The sequence below is a fragment of the Osmerus mordax genome, chromosome 5, assembly GCF_038355195.1.
Source record: "Osmerus mordax isolate fOsmMor3 chromosome 5, fOsmMor3.pri, whole genome shotgun sequence".
NCBI lineage: Eukaryota > Metazoa > Chordata > Actinopteri > Osmeriformes > Osmeridae > Osmerus > Osmerus mordax.
The window spans coordinates 8,305,041-8,329,613 of record NC_090054.1 but is presented as its reverse complement, the minus strand read 5'-3'; the positions used below and the strand labels follow the sequence as shown (position 1 = coordinate 8,329,613).

The 24,573-nt window shown below is 43.3% G+C and overlaps 1 protein-coding gene across 1 annotated transcript in view; it reads right to left on the bottom strand.

The window, feature by feature from the left end:
* The window catches only part of rps6ka2 (ribosomal protein S6 kinase, polypeptide 2), an 80,898-nt gene that overhangs the window by 44,322 nt on the left and 12,003 nt on the right, over nt 1-24,573 (bottom strand). Inside the window, exons 3-10 of the mRNA XM_067236000.1 lie at nt 21,555-21,661; nt 21,307-21,344; nt 21,066-21,208; nt 15,498-15,568; nt 15,314-15,402; nt 14,815-14,879; nt 14,193-14,295; nt 12,657-12,787 (exon numbers count right to left, since the gene is read on the bottom strand). Coding sequence (XP_067092101.1) covers nt 12,657-12,787; nt 14,193-14,295; nt 14,815-14,879; nt 15,314-15,402; nt 15,498-15,568; nt 21,066-21,208; nt 21,307-21,344; nt 21,555-21,661 — 747 coding nt within the window. The remainder of the gene's footprint in view (nt 1-12,656; nt 12,788-14,192; nt 14,296-14,814; nt 14,880-15,313; nt 15,403-15,497; nt 15,569-21,065; nt 21,209-21,306; nt 21,345-21,554; nt 21,662-24,573) is intronic.

Sequence of the window (24,573 nt, the reverse complement as noted above, 5' to 3'; positions counted from 1 at the left end):
TTCCCGTTTGGCCTTGATCGGCCAACATCAACCCTTGTGCTGCCTTCGGGTCACATGACCCAAAGGTTCATAACGAACCATCGTTGTGTTTACCCAATCTTACCCAATACAAAAACAAATAAAAATAATTGTCTTTTAACCTTCGCAATGTTGGGGGTCTGAGACAGCCAAACAGTTAAAAGAAAATGCTTCACTTTGTTTTTGTATGCGGTAAAGTTGTCGCAATACGACGGTGGGTCACAATGACTGATGGGTCAGAATGACCCGAAGATAACACAAGGGTTAAGGACTGTCCATTGTACAAGATGGGGTTCGGCCACGAGGAGCTGTTCCTGTTTGTTCCTCGAGTGCGGTGAGGCCATTCCATCCGCGCCACTGTGTGCTCCCCGGGGAAAGGGAAGCCCGGCTCCGTTTCCCGTGCTGCTGTTGTGCTGCCCAAGGCGGACCGCGTCCAGGAGCCAACCACGAGCACTTGTGGCATATCAGGCATGAGGAGCGAAATTTGCAGGTACGGACGTGAATCACGTTCATGTTTCCTCACTGCGCTGACCTGTTGGACAGGCGTCCAATCGATTGCGGCACAAAGTCGGAGACTTGTGCTGCATCAGAAGCATCCCAATCGTTGTTGTTTACTTGCTAATGTCCTGACTCGTGGGTTTTATGCCGGCTGAGCCGCCGACGGTTAGTCATGTGTGCAATAGCCTGCGCTCCGAGAGCCGGGCGTCGTGGATGCACTCGTCCAAAAAAGTAGCAAGGGTTCAATCATGATGGGGCTTTTCAAGTATCTCCTCTCCGTTCAGACTAGTCTATAAGGCGTAGCCACACGCTAATAGTCGGGCAAGAGCGCCTTACAAGTGACCTGCCTGCTCCGCATGGCAGCGCAGTGGCCAGCATTAACGGCTTGATTCCACATGGGCCCTTTTCATGTGTTACGCTCGTGTGGACAACGCCATCCATATGATAAAATCGCAGGCGCGTGGCTGGGCAAGCGAACATGAGCGAAACGTTCAGGTCCTGCCTCGCCACCTGTCTCAAAGCATCTATTCAGTGTGCGCTGGCGGGGGTTCGGGTGACATGCGGCTGCTGCAGCAGTCCGCGCATCTTCGACACGCTGTCGGGAGCGCTGAGTTGATTTGTTGAACGAGCGTTCTGCACTGGACGATTTTAGTAGTGGATTTTCTGTGTTCTCCTCCGGTTGCATTTCCGTGCTGTATTAGGGCCGGGTGGTTCCGTCACAGTGCTGCTCTACTTTTAATCTTTAGATCCATAGACGGTTATTGTATGCACCTTCTTGCCCCAGTAAATACTCGTTTGTATGAACTTCCATGACGAATAAAGATTATTCTGATTCAGAATCTGATTCTGCAGCAGCACAGCCTGTCACTACATAAGGTTGGGTGTGTGCACTTCGACATAAAAAATCCTATGACTCTGCCTGGCTTCAATATTCTATACATACTGTGGTGCGTTCTATCTGAGCCCTCTGCCTGTAAACATGTCTGTGCTGTGCCCTTTCATGGTGCACCGTATGAGTCCCGAAAGCTACAACCGTTGTCCATCAAAGCATTGGTGGCAGGTGTCCAGTTGTACGTTCGATGTGCGAATCCTTCATCATGCAGCCTTCTGGGGAGCCCGTCTATCCGTCTTGTCATGAGCAGTGTACGGAAGCAGCGGCCAGAAAGCAGATAAACTCCCTATCACTCTCCCTTTACTGTGTCGGCTTTACGTAGACGTGCTCTAATGCGCTAAGCTAGCCATCAGAATCCAGTGTCTACATGGGGATATCCGTTGAGATGCCCTGGACTCCCAGGGAACAGCGGATGCTCCGCTGACACATTTGTTCTCACATCCTCATGTAACATCCCATGTCTGCGCACACACGCACCTTCGCGTACATCCTTTGGGTCGCCGACAGGCGCTAGAGGGCAGGTCTCTAGAGGTAGAATAAATCTGCCCTGTATGGATGAGAAGGCTATCAGAACATGCAACGCTGGATTTCTCTGTAGATTCTCTGTTGCCTATGCGCATGCATGCTGCACGCACTATGGCTTCTGTTGGAGGTATCTCAGGATGTACCCCGGATACCGGCCAGGGAACAGCATGCCGCTGACACACACATACCTTGTTCCTTCCCACTGGATAATATATCACTGTGTTCCAGCATAGCGTCTTGTGCTGCCTTTGTTTACATCCTGGGCTCAATGTCGATGGGCCGCTAGTGTCAGCGATGCTCTAGAGGTGGCATCTGCCCGCGTTGGATGAGAAGGGTACCGGAGAGATGATCGGTGTATGGGGCTGGTTGGGGCGCACATCTCGTTGAGCACTGGGTCTGGACGGGACGTGTGCGTGGGACGATTCCGTAGACCGCGCATCAGATGGTATGAAACATGATGGATGTGCACACATAGCCTTAGTCATCGTTAATGATAGCATGACCTGGGCATCCAGAAATGCCTTGTTTTTCGTCACTCGTAAATTAGTGGGATGTCATGTGGTCCTCCTGTGACACAGGAGGAGCGACGCTCCGCTCTACACATAGTATAGACTGGCGGAGTGTCGGTGTTTTGGGGATTTAACTCGTTGCTGGGAGCAGGGAGCGCTTCCCCATGTACATGCATTCCGCCAATGTTAAACTTATTTTTCATGTACTGGTATATGAATAAATGGTGAAATCAATCACGTGAGTGTCTTGACTGAACTACTCTGAAATACATATTTCAAACAGGCATTATACAATAGCAAACAGGGTAGCTATCTGACTGCAGTGTTAATCTTTTGTAACGTTAATAGATTGATAAGGCAATCTCACTCAAGAACTCCCAAAATATAGACAATTCATCAAATGCCCTACCAGAGAAGGAAACACCTTGGATCACTGCTACTCTACAATCAGCAAAGCATACCATGCGGTCCCCCGAGCAGCACTGGGTCACTCTGACCACGCCATGGTCCACCTGATTCCTGCATACAGGCAGAAGCTAAAGCGCTGTAAGCCTGCTGTGAGGACATCAAAACAGTGGACCAGTGAAGCTATGGAGGATCTGCGGGAGTGCTTGGACTGCACTGACTGGGACATGTTCACGACTGCTACCAATAGTCTGGATGAGCTCACAGAGGCTGTGACATCATACATCAGCTTCTGTGAGGACTGCTGTATACCAACACGCACCAGGGTAAGCTACAACAACGACAAACCCTGGTTTACAGCTAAACTCAGAAGGTTGAGGTCAGAGAAAGAGGCCGCGTTTAGGAGTGGGGACAAAGACAGTTTCAAGGAGTCGAAGAACAGGTTTAGCAAGGCGGTGAGGGAGGCTAAACGACTGTACTCAGAGAGGCTAAAACACCAATTCTCTGCAAACGACTCTGCTTCTGTCTGGAGAGGGCTTAGGCAAATTACCAACTACAAGCCCAGAGCCCCCCACTCCACTAACGACTCCCGCCTGGCCAACGACCTGAATGAGTTCTACTGCAGATTTGAAAGACAATTGGACAGTCTTGAACTACCCCTTCCCACCCAGGAGGCCTCCCACCTCCCCCCCTCTACAGTGACGACTCTCTCCATTCAGGAGGGTGAAGTTAACAGACTTTTCAAGAGGCAGAATCCCCGCAAAGCAGCTGGGCCGGACTCTGTCTCTCCAGCCACCCTCAAGCACTGCGCTGACCAGCTGTCTCCGGTGTTTACCTACATCTTTAACACCTCCCTTGAGACATGCCATGTGCCAGCCTGTCTCAAGTCCTCCACCATCATCCCTGTGCCCAAAAAGCCAAGGCCAACAGGACATAATGACTACAGACCCGTCGCCCTGACCTCTGTGGTAATGAAGTCTTTCGAGCGCCTGGTGCTGGCACACCTTAAATCCATCACTGACCCTCTACTGGACCCCCTGCAGTTTGCCTACAGAGCCAACAGGTCTGTGGACGATGCAGTTAACATGGCCCTCCACTTCACCCTACAGCACCTGGACTCCCCAGCATCCTATGCCAGGATCCTGTTTGTGGACTTCAGCTCTGCCTTCAATACCATCATCCCCGCCCTGCTTCAGGACAAGCTCTCCCAGCTGAACGTGCCTGATTCCACCTGCAGGTGGATCACAGACTTCCTGTCTGACAGGAAGCAGTGCGTTAAGCTGGGAACACAAGTCTCTGACTCCCGGTCCATCAGCACCGGATCACCTCAGGGCTGCGTCCTTTCTCCTCTGCTCTTCTCCCTGTACACCAACAGTTGCACCTCCAGTCATCCGTCCGTCAAACTCCTTGAGTTTGCGGACGACACCACCCTTATTGGGCTCATCTCTGGTGGAGACGAGTCTGATTATAGGTGGGAAGCGGCCAACCTGGTGACCTGGTGCAGCCAGAACAACTTAGAGCTCAATGCTCTTAAGACAGTGGAGATGGTTGTGGACTTCAGGAGGAACACAGCCCCACTCACCCCCATCACCCTGTGTGACTCCCCAGTCAACACTGTGGAGTCCTTCCGCTTCCTGGGCACTATCCTCTCCCAGGACCTCAAGTGGGAACTGAACATCAGCTCCCTCATCAAGAAAGCACAACAGAGAATGTACTTCCTTCGGCAGCTGAAGAAGTTCAACCTGCCAAAGACAATGATGGTGCACTTCTACTCAGCCATCATTGAGTCCATCCTCACCTCCTCCATCACCGTCTGGTACGCTGCTGCCACTGCCAAGGACAAGAGCAGACTGCAGCGTATCATCCGTACTGCTGAGAAGGTGATTGGCTGCAATCTGCCTACCCTCGAGGACCTGCACACCTCGAGGACCCTGAGGCGAGCGAGGAAGATTGTGGCCGACACCCTGGACACTCCCTGTTTCAGTCACTCCCCTCCGGCAGAAGGCTGCGGTCTATCAGGACCAATACCTCACGCCACAAAAACAGTTTCTTCCCTTCCGCTGTTGGCCTCTTCAACAAGGCCAAGGGACCACACTGACTCAAATGACTTATTGCTTAAAACACTCTGCTTTTGCACTGCACCACAACATGGTATCTTGTACATTTGTATTTTTTGTAATATTTGTATTTTTGTACTTTTATATTGTAATTTACGGCAACTTATATTTTATTGTATATTTAATTCTACTCTAATCCCACTTAGTACTGCTAGTTTATGTACCCTTAGTATAGTTAGTCCACATATTTAAATTTTAGGTATATGTTTATTGTATGCACCTTCCTGCCAAAGCAAATTCCTTGTCTGTGCAAACTTTCATGGCGAATAAATCCCTTTCTGATTCTGATTCTGATCAAGGAATCTTAGCAGTTAAGGTACAATGATAGAGTAGCGATCCACACAGAAAGACGTGTGTTAGGCTATTAGTTGGTTGTTTACCAATAGTGTTCGCAGGGTCCGACCTGCTATCTGCCAATCATGGGAATGCCCGGAATGTTCGGATGCTGAAGTGGTTGTCGAAGGGGCATGGAGGGGGGTTGGGCAGGGGGGATGGAGCATTCGAAGTTAAGACCGGGTTTTGCATCTGTTCTTTCTGTTACGTCTGGGTTTTACAAGAGAAGGTCACTATTGTTTTGTGGGTTACCTTTCTTTTATTTAGCTTGGGCTAGGGCCAAACAGCTGTTTGGCGTACTAGTAGCCTGTGTACCGTGTGGTTAATAAACATCAATTCGGGAACTTCATCTTATGCCTGGACGATTGTTCCTTTCTGACCTGGTCAGGTCATTACAATAGATTTCAAATGGCTAAATAATACTGTTGATGAAAATGAAAAAAACTAAATTGAATCAACTACACCGCAGTACGACAACTGCGCTGTTAGCTACTATGGTAGTGCTAAGTGCTAAACAAAAACAGAGACATTTCTCTTATCTGAATCTGTTATGGAACAATTGCCAATATGCATATTTTTCTATTACTCTGCGGCCCAGCAACTCAACTTTCATAACATTTTGTTCAGGAAGTCTCAACCCCAATGCTAACCCTTAAAACGATAACTGTAATATAATGCTCTTGTCTTCCGTCGCTGATGCTGTATCAGACGCTGGCGTAGTGATTTGTGACTGACTGAAAAGAAATGCTTTTAACTAGATAAATTAAATGTCAATCAGCATCCAATTGCCAGGGATAGCAGATGACATCGTGGGGTGTTACCTGGGGTGGCCAGTCCGATATCAGGGGGTCCAGTGCCACCCCGGCCACCCCTCTGGCTCCGCGAGTGGCTGTGAGCACATACAGGGGCACCATACCGCAGATCGTATTTACCAAAAGTATGAAAGTATGAAGATTCGGGTCGTCACTGACAGTGCCAGCAACATGATCAAGGCGTTTAACCTCCTCCCTGGCACTGAAGAGGAGGCAGAGGGTGAAGTGACCGCACATGCCAGCAGCAGCGCTGAAGATGGAGAGGAGGATGAGGGACCACCTGCATCCTCGCATATCCAAGTGGAAGAAACAACCACCAATGTAGAAACCATGATGAATAAGTACTTTTTTTGTGTCGAATTTACATCTGAGATGCCCCATTCACATGCTTCAGCTGGCGATCAAAGACGCCGTTGACGAGCACGACAACATTACAGTTTTTCTCGATTGGTTACACACATTTTCTGAATGCATACCTCATACTCTCAGAACTCTACACACAAATCAAAAAAACACACACACAATGGTCAAAACCCCTCACTTCTCCTGCAAAATTAAACTTAACATTCAAAACAATGTTATTTAATCTCAAAATACACAGAAATACACGGTAACAAATATATTTTACGTATTTTTCCTAGAAAAACAATGTACACAGTGTACATCCCAACCAACACAAAGTTGCACATACAGTTGTCTACATACAAAACAACAGAATAATTTACTGTATAGTGTATACAGTTACATTATTATTATTTTTCTTTGTATTTGCCGTAATGTTATGGCGTTATTTTCTAGGACCATGTTCATGATTTCAGTTTCCTGTTCAGGAGACAGAAGACGTCCCAGACCACCTTGTGTTGGTAATCTTTCAGTTCTGCCAAACAAATAGTAAAATACTCTAAATACTGTGTAGGAATACAAAGTAGGAATACATTTTCCAAATACTTTAAACATACTTTATTTTTACAGTCATACAGAACAGTCCACAGGCAATACTGTACTACTGTACTCATTGAGTACTGTATTGATATGCAGTAGGCCTACTTCAATTTTGTAGTCAGAGTAGATTTCTTACCTATTCTCATTTCGGAAAGTCCGGATGATGGATCCTACAGTGTACCTGCTCAAATTTGGCTGTACTCTTTGCCCAGCCTCCCTCATTGTTAGACCATGGTTGACCACATGGTCAACCAAAGCGGCTCGGATCTCATCAGAGATTATGGTCCTTGGCCATCCTCATCCTCGTCCTCCCCGTCCTCCTCCTCCTCTGCCTCTGTTTCCAATGTTGGCATCCATTGCTCAAAAACAGAAGAGGTCACCTGTTGCCCTTTTATGCTAAAGCTCTGATTGCTAATTGTAAAACTGTGTGACAGGTGTTTGTCCATGCGATGAGTCAGTGTGCGTATTTGAATGGCAGTGTGTTCCTTGTGAAAACAAAATATTTTCTTCATGAAAATTGTGCCAAATGCAGAGAATTGTGTGTAGTGTTTTGAAAAAAGTGTGTTTTAGAACTGCAATTTGAGTGTAAAGCAGGAATTGTGCTTGTAGTTTAGCAGAATTGGTTCATGGGGTTGGTGCATGAGTTACATGTTGTGGTCATTGTGTCTCAAGTACCAGTATTTGTGTGTAAACAATTGAGAAAAACTGTAATAGGCTGTTAGTGAAAGTCGGGCACCTGGTGAAAAGTGTACGAAAGAGCACCCTGAACTCCGAGACAACCGACCGATTAGGTGTCCGACAACTGCTTGCAGCCAGCTGCGGATGATTCAGTCGGTCATCCGGTTGTTCGAAAAGGAGCCGTTATGGCAAAACAAACTCAAGTCTAATGTTGCTAACATCACCCTGAATCAAGTACGGCAGCTGACCCACCTTGTCAGTGTGCTGACACCGATATCAGACCTCACAGACAAAATGCAGAAGGAGCTGGGCAACCTGGGGATGATCCTCCCTGCTGTCGTGGAAATCAAATCCCTGCTCTGCGATGGCACTCACGCTGTACTTCCAATGGGCAGAAACGTTGGCAAACAACGTGTCAATTCTCTATGGAATATATACTATACTGATAAACATCTCATTTTAGCATCAGTGTTCGATCCCCATTTCAAGACAGATAATAATAATAATCCGAGATGAGTCAGTATGCAACAAACTCGGGGAAATCCGCAACTTCCTCATCAAAGAAACCGAGGAAATTAACGCTCCCAGCCGAACACCCTAGACCGACACCCTACCAGCTGCCGACCTGAATCCCGAGCCTGAAACAAAAAGAGCTTGCCTGTTCGGGTCATACTTCAGCGAGCCGCAACGTGTAACCGGAGATGCCAAAGGTGAAGTCGAAAAGTACCTCTCATCCCCAAGACAGAACCCGGACGCCGATGTTACTAAATTTTGGAAAGAAAACTCAACGTCTTTTCCCCACCTGGCTAAAGTAGCTCGCATTGGGCCTCATTCACCAATATCTTACTAAGTTATTTCTTAAATTTGTTCTTAAGAAAGTTCCTAAGAGAAATCTACGTGTGATTCATGATGTGTTCTTAAACAGCAGAATTGTTCGCAGGTGTGTTCTTAGAATGATGAATCCCAATATTTCGTAAGTTGAAAGCTCGTGCCCCGTTGCTCCTATTTAGCGTAGGTAAACGCCCCGTTAATTCCCATAAAAGGGCATGATATGGCAGGGCCGTGTGCACACTCAGAGAAATGTCAAAACGACGTGGTAAAGAGGGTGGAGGCCTCGACAAAAGACAGAAAAACTTTAATAATTCTGAAGTGGAGGTACAGCTGCAAAAAGTTAGCGACAAACAACACATATTTAATAGCGTCAGCTGTGGATACAAAGCAGTAAATAAAACCGATGCATGGAATGCAATTACTCATGCAGTGAACGCTGTATCTGGAGAAGTGCGCAGAACTGATGAAGTGAAATTTACATTTAGTCATTTAGCAGACGCTCTTATCCAGAGCGACTTACAGTAAGTACAGGGACATTCCCCCGAGGCAAGTAGGGTGAAGTGCCTTGCCCAAGGACACAACGTCAGTTGGCATGACCGGGAATCAAACTGGCAACCTTCGGATTACTAGTCCGACTCCCTCACCGCTCAGCCACCTGACTCCCCTACGACTCCGGATACGGACGGATAGACTTCGTTTATGGTTCTCCGTAGGCTGTGGGTGCTGAAAACAATTCACCGCCAGAAGAGTAGGTGGTGCAACGGTTGTAAGTCGGCGTGGAGTGTTTATTTACCTAGGTTATCGAGAAGTCGGAGCAAATTTACAAATTAGCCGTTTCATCAATAACATACGCACATTTTCAGCAACTACACTGCCCATTTCTCGTCACATTTTAATTCAGATGCTGATTTACATGTACTGTTTAGCTGAAATATGAATTGTGAAAACTTACAGCAATGGCGGTCAAAGGATTCTGTTTGTCCTGTTTATCACGGCAACCCCGCCCCTGACGCAAGCGGTTCTTAATACTGACCAATCACAGCCAAGGGGGTCTCCATAGCTCTCCGAAATTACGACGGATAGGTAGAAAATTCAGGAGGTGCACGTCGAGCTCTCCGTGGCTCTCCGAGGGCTGACGGAGAGCTCGTAGAGGGCGTTCCACGGAGACGAGGGCGTTCCCATGTGTCCGTTTTTCGAAAAACGCAGAAGCACATATCAGCCTTTACACTACAGATTCTTAGCTGAAAGAAGCTAATCACGGCGCAAGCGTTGCAAGAATCCAGCTCTTCTTATGAAACGTAAGTCATTTAACTCATGGTTACAATGGTAAACCACCACAACAATGACCACGCAACAAAACATTACATTCTAAGCAGACACATTTAAAAAACGAAATTCATGAAGTTACATTTGTATTTCGAACAAAGAGCAAACTCATCAGCACATTTTTTCACGTTGTTTCGTTCTTCAGTCAGTTTGACAGAATAACCTTCAAATGCATAATGCAATCCTTCTGTCTGCTTTTTTCTCAAGTAGCTTTTTCGTTTTTTCCATTAATACTCCAATTTATAATTATTAGTATAAGATTATAGGGCTTCAGAATGTTTTGTTATTGTTTTGTTATTCAATTATTCATTAATATCTAAAAAATATAACCTGTAAGGTACTTTAAAATTAATATAAATAATATAATAGAAAACGTACATCCTACTCCAGAAGAAATGTATACCATTTTCTGTTTCTAAGCATACTTCTTAAAAGTATATCAAAAGTGAACTATTTTCTACGCATACTTCTTTAAAGTATATCAAAAGTGAACTAAAAGTGTACTATCCATATTTTAGTATACTTTAATATACTTATTTTTTGTAAGGGTAGTCTAGTATCTAACAAAAACATCTCCACAGCTGTTTAGAAGTCAAACGGCGACAGAACTGTTCGGCACTACCCTTACTTAAATCAAAAGTCGTTCAATAGGTGAAACTATCTGAATAGTGACTACTAACCTGAACTCCATTGCCACAGCCTAAACTTTGTCCATCGGTTCATGAAAATAATTAATTTCAGCCTAAACCGTACAACGGAACGTTAAATCAAATTCAACCAACGCAATCGCTACCAAGACGAACACAGTCTAGTACTGTACCGTAGTAGTACAATTTACCGGGTCAGCTTCTCCACACAGGGCTATATCGCATTTTGCGTTGTTACTGACAATGATCGCTACCACTGAGATTTTTATGAATGAGGGATTTTCCCCTAAATAAATGTCAATCTTATTTACGTTTTAGGGGGCATATTTTCAGTTAGCAGATGGTACTATTTGAATTGCGATTCCATCTGAGATAGCTACTGCCGGCAACGTCGTTGTTAGAATAAGCTTCAGAGGGGGTTCTTTATTAATGAATGAATGCAATATGAGTAGGCTAAATGCCTGAAAATATCACAAGAAGGGAAAAACTTGAAAGGACGTTTAAGTCACAGAGATTAGGTCAATTTTTACACCGGTCTGCCAAATGTATTCGTTTTGATTCAACTATGAGGCTTCTGATCACCATTCCCTCTTGGGAAATGAGAAGACAACTATTTCGTTCTACACTTCACTCTTAGTATTTTGAGTTGTAAATGAGCAGCAAATGCTTTTAAATCTATGTAATCTTTATAAATAATAAGTATGCATTTTTATATAAAATATACTGAAATATCAGTTGTAAAAATGTCATTAAAAAACGCACCCCTCTGCAACCGATGCAAGCAAGCACACCCTACAATTTCCCCAGAAATTGTACCCTCTCTAGTTATTATTATGTATTGATTATCTTACTATTTAGATAAAAAACTATCATTTGCATTTAAAGCTACTGGTTCTCCTTGTATGTATCGCTCAAACTAAGGCAGTGAAAACCTTGAGCTAGTTGGCTTGATTCGGCAATTATTGTTTATAGACATACACTTTCGAAGTAGGTGACTACTGAGTCACTTTCAGTAGGGCTTTCAATGCTCCAAAGTTGATATTGTAGCCTCTGGGGTCAGTTTACACACTGTGACTGTGGATAAGTATATATCCATAGTAGAGATAAACGGTTGATTAGTGAATAAGCTTACTTTAAGGTCGGAGCCCTGATCAAGCATACGATTCTCACCTATGTCCGAGATTCATGTCAGAATCACATTTCATAATTTGAGTCAGATATTAACGAGTCAATCTGCCTCCCTCTCCCTGGGTTGTAAAGTGTTAACTGATCAATATAGAATGTTACCAGTTGCTTGTAAAAACAGGTGACTGACTGAATTAAGTTCTGGCGGAGATAGGAAGGGAATCCTAAGGGTTTATAGGTTTATGGTGTGATCTTAACTGCTAAGGGGAAATCTTGTGGAATGTAAGAAACAATAGATTCTGATTAGTTTTAGAAACCATAGGTGTGACTTTATCCTGTAAGTCAGGGTGAAGCCTTACTATTGATTAGGTTGATCATAGGGAGGACTTGTGACTGTGACAGACATGTATACTGATAGGATCAACAGATGTTAGAACTGTCCTGCATCAAACTCAAAAGGCATGTCGACTAGCGTGTTGCCCTTCGATAGACGGATCACAAATATCTTTGTGACTTACCATTGGTGTTAATAAATAATTGGTTAAATCAGGCATCCTGACTATTTTATCGTACAGTTAGAGGTAACAATTCCAAAACAGTTCTGGTGTCAGAAGGGGATGACATGCGGTAAAGGGCCTGGGCCAGATTCGAACCCAAGCCACGCATGGCTTCAGCCTAAATGGTGTGCGTATTAGTTTGGTGAGCCACTGCGGAGCCCCCATGTTCTAATTCATCCTAAATCAAAAGTCATGGATGACCAGATAGACAAAGATGGTCTGCAGCTTTGTCATGTGCAGTAGAGAGTTGAAACCATGTCTGTCTGCAGAATTAGTCTGTTTGTTGACAGATTTGATTGATAGTCTGGTCTGAGGGACAATGGATCTGCACATGGCTCAGTGAACTATGAGGCAGATGACAGGATACCCTCAGATAGTTACATAACTGGAGCGGCTCAGAGCTGAAGATAGAGATTTAGAGCTGAGACTTGGAGGCATTACCTGTACAATGGGGTTGACTGTGTTTGATCGAAATCCGGCAATGGACTGTTCCTGTCCCAGACTGGTGGCAACAAAACTGAAACCCCTGAAGAGCTGGTGGGTGTTTGCACTGGGGGGGACTCCTGGGGAGTCTGTGGATGCAGGGGGAACAACAGACATCAGTCATACTTTTTAGTCACACTCAAGCCATTAGGATATCTAGGACACTGATGTTGCAGACAAGTCCTCCATCAGACAGTTGATTGGATGGCAGCCATATGTTGGAAGGCAGCAGGATTGGTATCAACCAATACACATCTAATTAACTGTATATCTTTTCAAATACTGCTGTGATCCAATCAACTGTCTGATGGAGGGCTGTCAAATTATAACACTGTTGTGTTGTAATAGGTGACTGAAATACAGGATTGTGTTGACAGCTGATCGGATGACAGAAGAGCTGGTATTGACAGTAGAGAAAGAGGGTCAGTCAGTTTGGTTGCCTGGTACAGCTCAAGCAGCACTTAAGGACACCCAGGCTGGGCACCCATGCTTGAACAGTGGGTAATGCAGGTTCAGCAAATGTTAGAACATTTCTACATTTGGAATTTATCTTGCTTTTAAGAGGAAATCTGAACTGACCATGTAAATCTTTGTATTCATGTTGACTACGAAACAACAGACATATAGTAGGCTAAATGCAAAATTATCTGATATCTGGCATGTAGGGCTGCAACAACGAATCGATTAAAATCGATTATTAAAAGCGTTGGCAACGAATTTCATTATGGATTCGTTGTGTCGCGCGATTATTACGCCATTCAATATGTCGCAGAGATGTTTGAGTGTTAAAAAAAAAAGTTTAGTTGAGCGCGGAGCGGAGGTAGAGGAAAGGCCATCGGAGAGACGTTGTTGAGTATCGTTATTCTGAAACACATGGCGGAGGCAGAGAAATCAGTACGACCCAAGTCATCCAAGGTGTGGGAGCATTTCACACTAAATACATCGAATCAGTGTGTTAATTGACCGAGGTGAAGTTAGTTTCATATTCGACATTCGTCTCACATTCGGAAGACGCTACTTTGCAGCATCGCGTTAGGGACCGGGTGAAAACAACCCATAACATTTTGAAAAATGTAGACTTATCATATTTTTGGGAATATAAAACCTCAAACAGACACCAGAGTATCTTAACAATGGCTCAAATAAATTGCTCATCTTGGAAAATAGCATTAAATCCACGCTAATATTAATAACCTTTTCAAAATTGTGTGCCTGTTTGTGCACATTCTGAAGATTTTTTGCACTGTGAATTTGTCAGTTCTGTTTTTGAATAAAGGGTTGGAAATTAATGCTTTTTTGTTTTAGTTTTTTTATCCGATTCATCGATTAATAAAAAATAATAATCAACAGATTAATCGATTATTAAAATAATCGTTAGTTGCAGCCCTACTGGCATGTATCAAATATTCACCTTTCAGATTACAGTAACTAGTTCTACATCAGCAGTACATCGCTACATCAGCAGTGTGTGTGATTGTGTCTTTGGATTCAGACCTGTGGGAGTTTGGGAAGTGAACTCAGGATCAAAGTGGAACGCGTCCTCAGGCCGTCCTACAGCTGGTTTGAATGGAGGCTTAATTTCTCTCCTGTATAGCTTCTACAGAACAAGAACAACACAGGAGGAGCTCAAAAGGGCTGTGATTATTCACTTCAACTCAGGTCCAAGATTGCAGGTGCAATCATCGCTACCTTGGTTTTTATGGGCAAAACACAAGGAATAAGGGAGTAGGAAAATATTGAGTAGACAGCGAGTGTGTGTATATCAGGATTAAAAACACATCTAGGTTCAACCTAACAGTAGGTGCTATAAGTAAAAGATAATTATCTACAGAAAATGAGAAACAGCTCTTCATTCTGAAGTTTTTCTGCCTGTTGTCTGTCTGTCTGTCTCCCGGCCACCCGCCCACCCGCCAGCCAGCAGAGAAAGACATGGAGAGAGAAGTAGAATGTTCTCTCTATTCTAGAGAACATCCTGTTGAAACCAAATTCATATTCCCTCTGGCAACAGTTGCCTTTCAGGTAGGGGACAAGATAGAGGGCGGGGAGTAGAAATGGAGATTGGGTGGAGTGAGTAGAGAGGAGAGTGAGGTTTGTACCCAAGTAGGTTTGTACTTACGTTCCAGTCTACTGGTGCAAAGAAATCATGTCTCTTGATCTCCTCTACCCCATCCGGTCCAGCTCCTAACACACGCACATACACACTGATTATTGTAGAATGTGGGAGTGAGTTTAGGGGGATGAGTGTAACCGAGTTAACCTCTCTCCTCAGTATAAATACCACCCACCCGTGCAATGGAATCGCTAGCTTTTCTGTGTTGTAGCTGGCTAAATCTGTGTTTATGAAAGGTGGTTGTACCATGCCTGAGTCAGAAGACCCTAGTCCCGGGTTGAGCAAGTCAGGTAGGAAATACTGATAAGAAATGCAATGACACATCACATCAGCAGGTGATGAATCACGTATGAAGTGATTTATGGAACTATTTATATTTACCCTTCTGTCTGGCTAACCATAATCCTACCTGCTCAGCCCTCATGTCCTGCTGCAATACTGAAGCAAGACAGACTGATATACACAACACACACATATTCGTAACATAAACTGCCAAACACTGTACCTAATCTGTTGGTAGGATTTCTTTTGAATAGTGCTCGTAATAAACTCTGTACCTCAGGGCTGAGGAACTGAGGCATGCCCAACTTTGCCCTGCAACAAAAAATCAACAACAATCAGCAGAGATGTATCTTAACGGACATTTCAAACACAGAAACATAGGAATGTATAAGTGTCTTTGATCTTACTTCAGAATCAGAGCCATTGTCTCTTTACGGTCCTTCCCTTGGAAAGGTAGTGACCCTGTCAACATCTCAAACTGACATGCAAGCAAACAAAAAACAGAAACAATTTCAACTTAGGCTGTGAAACTAGTCTGGTCCGGGGCAGGCTAACTGTCAGGCTTAGTGTGACTTGGTGCTTAACCAGACCTTCCTGTAACACTGACCCAACGGGAAAACGATGATTTACCACGGATATTCTCATTTTCTTATTCTCATCAGTTCAATATGTTCAACATTGATAGAAAATCAACTTAAATAGCCTACATAGGCTACAACATTTAGCCTAATGCATTAAACAATGATGAACAATGATTTGATACACACCACGTTAAACGTAGCCTATGGCTAGCCTACAGTAGTTTGTGATTTCAAATGTTTAGGCATCAGGCATAGGCCTATCTCAATCTAAATTATCCGAGTATAATTATCATAGCTATATAGTTGTTAACAGTCTACAATTGGAAAACACACCTAAATCCATAGGCTACATCTATATCCTCCATTTTCCCGACACAACCATGTTAAAAAGTTAGGCTACTGGGTAATGTATTGATTAATAGTAGGCTATTTATTTAAAACAATGTAAAAAAATAAAATAATTTACATGTGTTTAGAGGGTGTTTGTTACTTAATCAACGACGTAACTAAAGGTCTAAAAAAGGACCTCGACCTACGTAGCCTATCGTTCACGTCAATCATGGTGTGTCGTTTCATTTTGATGAAGCGGTGGATGAGGGAGCTGTCATACTACACGGCTTAAAGGGAACGTTCTTTCTGGAAGAAGTCACTTGGCCGTGTGCATTGCTTTTGCCGTGGTGGATTGTATGATCCATGTTTTACCTCTCTGGCTGCTTAAGAATAGGGTGCACGTGCAATTAGCTTGACTACTTAAATCTGACTTGAATTAGTAGGACTGCGTGAGCTGAAATTGGCCTTTATGGAACTGCTTTAGCCCCGCTTGACTTGTTAAGCTAATTCAAGTCTGGTTTGGGACTTTAAGTCCATATTATTTGAGCGGCCTTTATGGAACAGGCCCCTGATATGTCCCATTTATTAAATAAACAATGTAGATTAACCACACAAATTGCTGACAAAATAATATTTTTTTCTCTGATCTAACACTATATAATTTTCTGTCGTCCTTGCTCTTCATCCCTCTGTCTTTTTCTTTAGATTTAAATTGGAATTAATTGCAGCAGGCATCTATATTAAAATAGTGTAATAATGTGCCAGTCTGACCTGTCCTTATGTCTCCTATTATGCAACTGTTGATCTATGTGACTGTGCATACTGTGACGGTGAAAGAAATTCACTCTTGGAACTCTTCAACACTGCATGCCTGGAGATGGGCCAACTCCTCTAAAACATACACAGCAGTAATGTATAGTGTATGAAGAGTAAATTTAGTCATTTAGCAGACGCTCTTATCCAGAGCGACTTACAGTAAGTACAGGGACATTCCCCCGAGACAAGTAGGGTGAAGTGCCTTGCCCAAGGACACAACGTCAGTTTGCATGACCGGGAATCGAACTGGCAACCTTCGGATTACTAGCCCGACTCCCTCACCGCTCAGCCAACTGACTCCCTATCCCTGTCTGTTTCATTGTAGATTAAGTTATTGAAAATCCTGAACTATAGCAAGGATGCCCTTATTATCCTGATTGGAGACATTTTTTAAATGTGATTTACATAAATACATACTCCCTGCTCTCTCTCTACCTTAACATTTCCTTTGTGTCATCCCACCATTCCCCTCTTACCACCTCTTTGCTCTCTTCTGTCCTCCCTCCCCCCAGTTCTTCTACTCTTGAGGAAATTAGATTTTCTAGACAGGTAGATTATATTTCCACCTGGGGGGTTGCTCTGCATAGGTCTAGACAAGTGTGCTAAAACTAGACTTGTCCTGGCTGGTACAATTAACCCTTGTGTTATCTTCGGGTCATTGTGACCCATCAGTCCTTGTGACCCACCGTCGTATTGCGACAACTTTACAGCATACAAAAACAAAGTGAAGCATTTTCTTTTAACCGTTGGGCTGTCTCAGACCCCCCACATTGCAAAGGTTAAAAGAAAATTATTTTTATTTGTTTTTGTATTGGGTAAAATTGGGTAAACACAACGATGGTTCGTTATGAACCTTTGGGTCATGTGACCCAAAGGCAGCACAAGGGTTAAGAATACCACAAATAAATATAGCTGGAAGCAGCAATGAGGGGGGCAAGCAGGTTATATGACGAAAAAAACATTTTAGACATCCACGGAACAGGGTTCCAAATACACGTAGCAAGTTTGGTGTGAATCCATCAAAAAATCTTTTTGATAGTTTGTGTGAGGATTGCATTGACTATACACAGCTTGACTACAGGTAGATTGCGACTGTGGTGTACCTGGCTTCCTTTGCAGTGGCTTACAGTCTCGCTAAACAGAGAATCAGAGACATGACAAGCTTGTCGGCTTTGGCTGTATTGGAACCTCTGAGGTTGCTGTTGCCAGGACACCAACTTATCCTAGTGAGCTATTCTCAGTGCTGAAAATCAGAGTTCAGTTACTGGGTAAAAATATAAGCAGTTTTTCCTGTGGCAAGTGGTTGTCAGATTTGGCCCAAGTTTAAACAGCTGTAATTCAGTCCTATTTTGACATGTCAAGGTGATTGTGGTCTGAAGATAATCTGTGCCAAAAACGTTTTATTCTTTCATTCAAGAAGATTTGACAAAAATTGTGGGAGGAGTAGGCTTTGAAAGGTTTTTGATAAAAGCGGAAATTGTGGAAAACCTATAAAACCGGAAATTGATGCCATGGTGTGTTGAACTCGGCTTGATCCAAGGAATCTAACGGTACCTCATTTTTGACAATCAGACATGTGGTTCAAAAGTTACATGTGTAAACGCAACTCCAACTTTGACACGTTGGTGGCGCTAGAGTGCCCAAGTATGAGACATGTAACTTTGTGAATTGGACTAGGGGACTGTCCCCAATGAGGGTGCCAAATTTCTAAACTTTCGACCAAGCGCTTCTAGGGCCTGCCATAGGAACCCATGGCGGAATAATAATAATAATACTAACAAATACAATAGGTGCCTCACAGCTTCACTGCTTGGCCCCTAAAAAGAATAAAACTAATAATAACAACTAACAATAGGTTTCCTCCTGATGGATTGCGAACCATTGAAAAATGTATATTCTTCACAAATTGTCACTGTATAGAAAAATCCATGCTGCAGACTTATCAATGGGATAACAAATCTGAAATGCAATACCATCAAGATCCACAAGGGCCTTTGCTTCAAGCTAAGGAGTGAAGGGTGGGGGCTTGGTCAGCCCACCCATTCCAGAAAGCCTTGTATCTTTGAGCGTCAGGGCGTGGCCTGTAGCACCACCTATGGGTAATGGTGGGCCATTTGTGGTGTGGTAGTTACTCATGGTCTATACCAGTGGTTCTCAAAGTGGGGGGGTGTCGCGAGACAACGAGGGGGGGTCGCGAGATGATTTCCAGAAATCAAGGAACATTGTAAAACAATTAGAAATAGCATATTTTAGCCAAATTTTTACAAGTTAAAAATAGTAGTTAAATTAATGCATGCAAATAAAAAAGCCATCAGCCTTTTGATTTTCCATTCACTGTAAGTACGGCAAACCATCTGACATCCAAGCAGGAGGACGCATTAGTTGAACTGTCAAGAGACCGAACGTTAAAGACAGCGTTCTCAGCCAAGACACTGACAGGCTGAGTTTTGGATTTCATTGGAGAGGGAATACCCATGGCCATGGGAACTAGGGGCGATGAGGGTGATGCAGCACCCCTTGATAGCACGAAATTAAAAATAATATGACTTGAAAATCCACCACCGCGGCACAGCCCCACAGTAGCGAACTGGCCATCGGGAGCACCGGGAGAAGAATAACGATGGAAAACCAGGCTAAGAAACGTAAGGGTGGGGCTGAAAAATTAAGAGACAAAAATACATCACCTTCAATAGATAAGGTTTTACCAATTGCAAAACAGCTGTTTATTTTATACTAAAGCTCAAAAAATATTTTGCGCTCAAATAAAGGCCAAAAAATTTGGCATTCCATTGGCATTTACTATCGAACTCCCGAACTAGCATCACATCAAGTATTGCATGCATTAACAGGTTAGCTGTGGTGGCGTATACGGGGCCCGGTTCTGGTGGCCCGGTCTGGATCAGATCCAGGGCCTATTTTTACTCCCACGTATACATAAACCACCTCCGTGGATGCGGGGGTCGCGAGTCACTGGCACCATTATTTTAGGGGTCGTGGGCTGAAAAGTTTGAGAACCCCTGGTCTATACTATCAATGTTTCAGGATTTTTAGAACTTTTTACCATTGTATACAAAATCGAAAATGCAATGACACCAAGGTCTTCTATAGCCTGGCTCTGCCCTTCTACGTACTTCCGCTCAATTTTATTTTTGCTTCTGTACATAGGTCTGGCCATGAGGTACGTAAGTCTGATTTTTCAGGTTGATTTTCTACCGGTGAATCAGCGAACATAGGAAGTGGCTGAGAACGATGACGTTGATGTCGTGTGCTAGTTTGTGTTGTAGTTCCGTAATGGCGGCGGAGAAAGATGCGAGCAAAGCCATTCAGTCCGTTGTGGCAACGCTGCCGAATATCCAACAGCTAAAGCCGGAGCAAAAACAAGTTTTGCTGAGTTTTGTTGGTAGCCATGATGGTTGTGGCCCTCCTCCCCACGGGGTTCGGGAACAGTTTGATTTTCCAGCTACGGCAGCTAGCTCTGTTACAGTATTGGTGAAGGCATTGGCTAAGGCGAACATTAGCGATTGGTTATGGCAGATCAGAGTGGCTCTGGGCAGTTCCAACAGTTTTAAACTTCAACAGAGTACCCGCCTACAAGGAAGTCAACGCTTGTCAATGGAGCGAGGCCAGACTCTCTGTACAAATGCAATGTACGAGAGTCTGGTTAGGACCAGGCTAGGTCTTCTAGGGCCTATGCTGAAAATCAAGCAGTGAGTGGGGGCTTGGTCAGCCCACATTTCCTGTCATGTCCTGAAATGTTGTGTGTGCGTCTCCAAGCTTGTGCGTGTGTCAAGGGAAAGGCTGAGTGTGTGAGAATGTGGAGCGCACGCGCTGAGGAGCAAGGGGAGACATTTCATTGGAAATATCCCTAGCAATTAGCCAAGCATGCATATTTGAAATAAATAAATTTTTCATTTTACAGTCAACTTTTTCTCAGATTTGTGTACTAAATTAGGGGCCAGCGAACAATAACAATAGGTTTCCTCCTTACGGAGGAATCCTAATAAAACTAACAATAACAATAGGTTTCCTCCTGACGGAGGAATCCTAATAATAAAACTAACAAAAACAATAGGTGCCTCGCAGCTTGGCTGCTTGACCCCTAATAAAACTAACAATAACAATAGGTTATTGTTAGTATATGGAACCTTATAAATAATTATAATAATAAGAAAAGGTAGAAACACTTAAGGTGGCTTCGCAGCTTCGCTGTTTGGCCCCCTAAAAGGGAGGTGGAAAGTGGAGACACACCATTAATACACCAAATGACCACCAGTCAGCACTCTGGGTGTGTCCTCGCCTGTTGACCACCTCTGGAGCCATGTATTCAATGGTACCACAGAATGAGTAGGTTCTTTTGTCATGCTGTATGGCCTCCTTACTCAGACCAAAATCTGCAGGGTAGAAAAACAAAGAAACATGGAAAACTCAGGGAGTCACCACAATGAGCACTATGCCCATGTTAGGGGAGGAGGGGGAAACAGATCCTCACCTGTTATTTTTATATGACCTTCCTCATCTAGAAGAATGCTGTGAAGATAGAAGTTACCCAACATTTTCATATAATCCAAAGGGTTAGAATAAAGAATGTCAAATGGAGGAGGATTGTTTGAGTTTGTGGACTAGGTGTAGATGGCCCACAACTCCAGTTGGAAATTTGCAAAGATTACAGTTGAAAATAGGGAGATGGGGAGAGGCTGGAGGTAGAAGGTGGTTAGTGTGCCTGTGTGTGTGCCTTACTTCTCTGGTTTGAGGTCTCTGTAGATGATTCCCAGTCTGTGAAGGTGGTCCAGGGCAAGAGCCAACTCAGCCAGGTAGAACTTAACATCCTCTTCTGTGAACATTACCTGGAAGGAGAAGAGAGACAAACAAATAGTTAGGCTTCAATAAAGAATGCTGCAAAAGGACATTGTACAATGACACTGAAAAAATACTGGCGGGAAGAGGCTAGAGGAGTGCTCATAAGGAAAAAGAAAAAGGGAGCTTAAGCAGAGAGTAAGTTTGCACATAGACAAAGTTGCTGTTCCATATGAGAGATCTCATGTGAACCCCCAACACTCATTAATTAATATTTCAGACTGCAAACGTATGTACGTAGAGTACTTCCTGGTTTTAGTGGGTGAATAGCCGAATAAATGAAAGATGGATGGATAAATGGTTGAATGGATGGCCTGAAGGACAATGGATAGAGTGAGTGGCAAGATGGGTGGATTGATTATGTATTAAAGTTATTTAATACACACTACAACTATCAATATACCCTAACTTAGTTCAACAACCTTTTACATATTTTGTACCACTTAATTAGGGTTACTCCGGTAGGAGGGAACCTATTGTAATTGTTGGTATTATTAGGATTCCTCCATCAGGAGGAACCTTATTGTAATTGTTGGTATATTGTTTTTGTTAGTATTATTATTATTATTAGGGTTCCTTCAGTAAGAGGTTTATTCTTATTTATTTATTTATTTTTTATTTGTCAGGAATATTAATCTATCAGGCATTGCACAGTCAGTCGGTGAACAAGTTTAAAAAAGCTTTATTGCTTGCAGCCGGCCCACAAGGAGACAAAAACATCACACGCCATTGTGCTACAAAGTTTGTCTGGTTCACAAGTCTTCAGGTTAGACCCTTTATTAGTGAGAAGTCTCCTCCCCTGCATATCAGCTGTCAATATGATCGACCCCAGAGACAGAGTGCGCATGCACGTGGAAACTTACAGAGGTCTCCGACCCTAGGCTTGACCATATGATTCACTCAACACAGATAAGGTTTATTGCACCTCTAGTATGATAATGGTCAACCTAGGTCAGTTTGTTTACATAAGCCTAGTGTCATCTATAGGTCATGTAGGGAGAGGGCTCTCTACTGACAAAGTAATGCTAGCACCAGTATTTTCAGAATATAACCTTACATTCTAAATTTCTCCGACAGTATTCTTCTTATTAGGGTTCCTCCGGTAGGAGGCAACCTATTGTTTTTGTTAGTATTCTTATTAGGGTTCCTCCGGTAGGAGAACCCTATTGTTATTGGTGGTATTATTATTATTACAATGCTGGTTCCATGGGAGTCAATGCCAGCCCCTAGACCAGAACTGTAAAAGGTTGTGAAGTTTGGCATGTTGAAACTGCAGACCATTAGTAACTACCATACCAAACATGGGTCACTTTAGACAATAGGTGGTGCTACAGGCCACGCCCCAATATGTCCATTTTCAAAGTGATGCCATTTGCAGGCCATAAGTCCTAAAATTCTGAAATTCATCACATATGCCTTATTTCTCATGAGGAACAAAAAAGCCTCAAGGACCCATAAGGTCCGCCATGATGGATTTTGCTGTACTGTCCAAATTTGGTACAACCTTCAAAAATCTTCTCCTCATGAACCATAGATCCAATCGACTTGAAATGTGTTACAGATGTGTAGAATACATGTCTTTATATAGGGTGAAATGGAAAAAGAAATGCAATACAAAATGGCTGAAAGGGGTGTATGTATGTAAATGTGTGGCGCTACAGGCCACGCCCCAATATGTCCATTTTCAAAGTGATGCCATTTGCAGGCCATAAGTCCCAAAATTCTCAAATTCATTACATATGCCTTATTTCTCATGAGGAACAAAAAAGTCTCAAGAAACCTATAATGGCCACCATATTGGATTTTTCTGTACAATAAAGATTAAGGAAACATGTTTTTTCGCTACTCCTCATACATATTTGGTCAACATTTTTTCAAAATTGCCCGTGATTGTCTCCAGACTGAGCCTCACAAAAGGCATCCTAGGGATCTCTGATTTTCAAAACCGTTAGTCCGGTACAGCAAATCAAAATCGGCAGCAAAGCAATCAAACAGGAAGTTGGATAACATCTCAGCAAATCTTTGAGATATCAACACCAAACTTGGTATGTCACAAATTGAATTTATCGCTGACGCTAAAATAATGCTTTACACATCCGCCGGTCAAAAACCGATACTTTGATTCAATCACAAGTTCAAACTAGAGAGGGTACAATTTCTGGGGAAATTGTAGGGTGTGCTTGCTTGCATCGGTTGCAGAAGGGTTTTTAATGACATTTTTATAACTGATATTTCAGTATATTTTATATAAAAATGCATACTTATTATTTATAAAGATTACATAGATTTAAAAGCATATTGGGACAGGGTTGCTTCTTTCCCCACATATTAAATACACATCCAGTGACTAGCTCTGTTAGTGACGTAAGTAGCGTCATTGACTGTGGCTAGCAAGTTAGCCACCATTAGCTTCACTTTTTGCCACTAAAACTTAATTTCTACTTAAACCGTGCAACGGAACGTAAATAAAAATACAAGCAACTCAATCGCTACCAAGACGAAACTTTTGACACCTAGGTTGTCTATGTAGTCCAAATATTTACGAAGGCTTAGGGGTGTGAAGAGAAACAATAATAATAATACATATGTGAGAGAACAAAGGCTGTGCCCTTGCCGAAGGCAAAGCACACCCAATGAAGACTCTTGAGAATGTTTAGTACACGAATCTGAGAAAAAGTTGAATGTAAGATGAAAAGTAGATTTTTTATGAATATTTCAAATATGCATGCTTTGCTAATTGCTAGGGCTTATTCCCCAAATCCTCTCTCCCTCTGCTCCTCAGTGTGCGTGCTCCAAATTCTCACACACACAAGGGAACAGAGCCCTTGACACACTTGCTAGCTTGGGGAGACCCACACACAACATTTCAGGACATTGTGGGCTGACCAAGCCCCAACCTTCA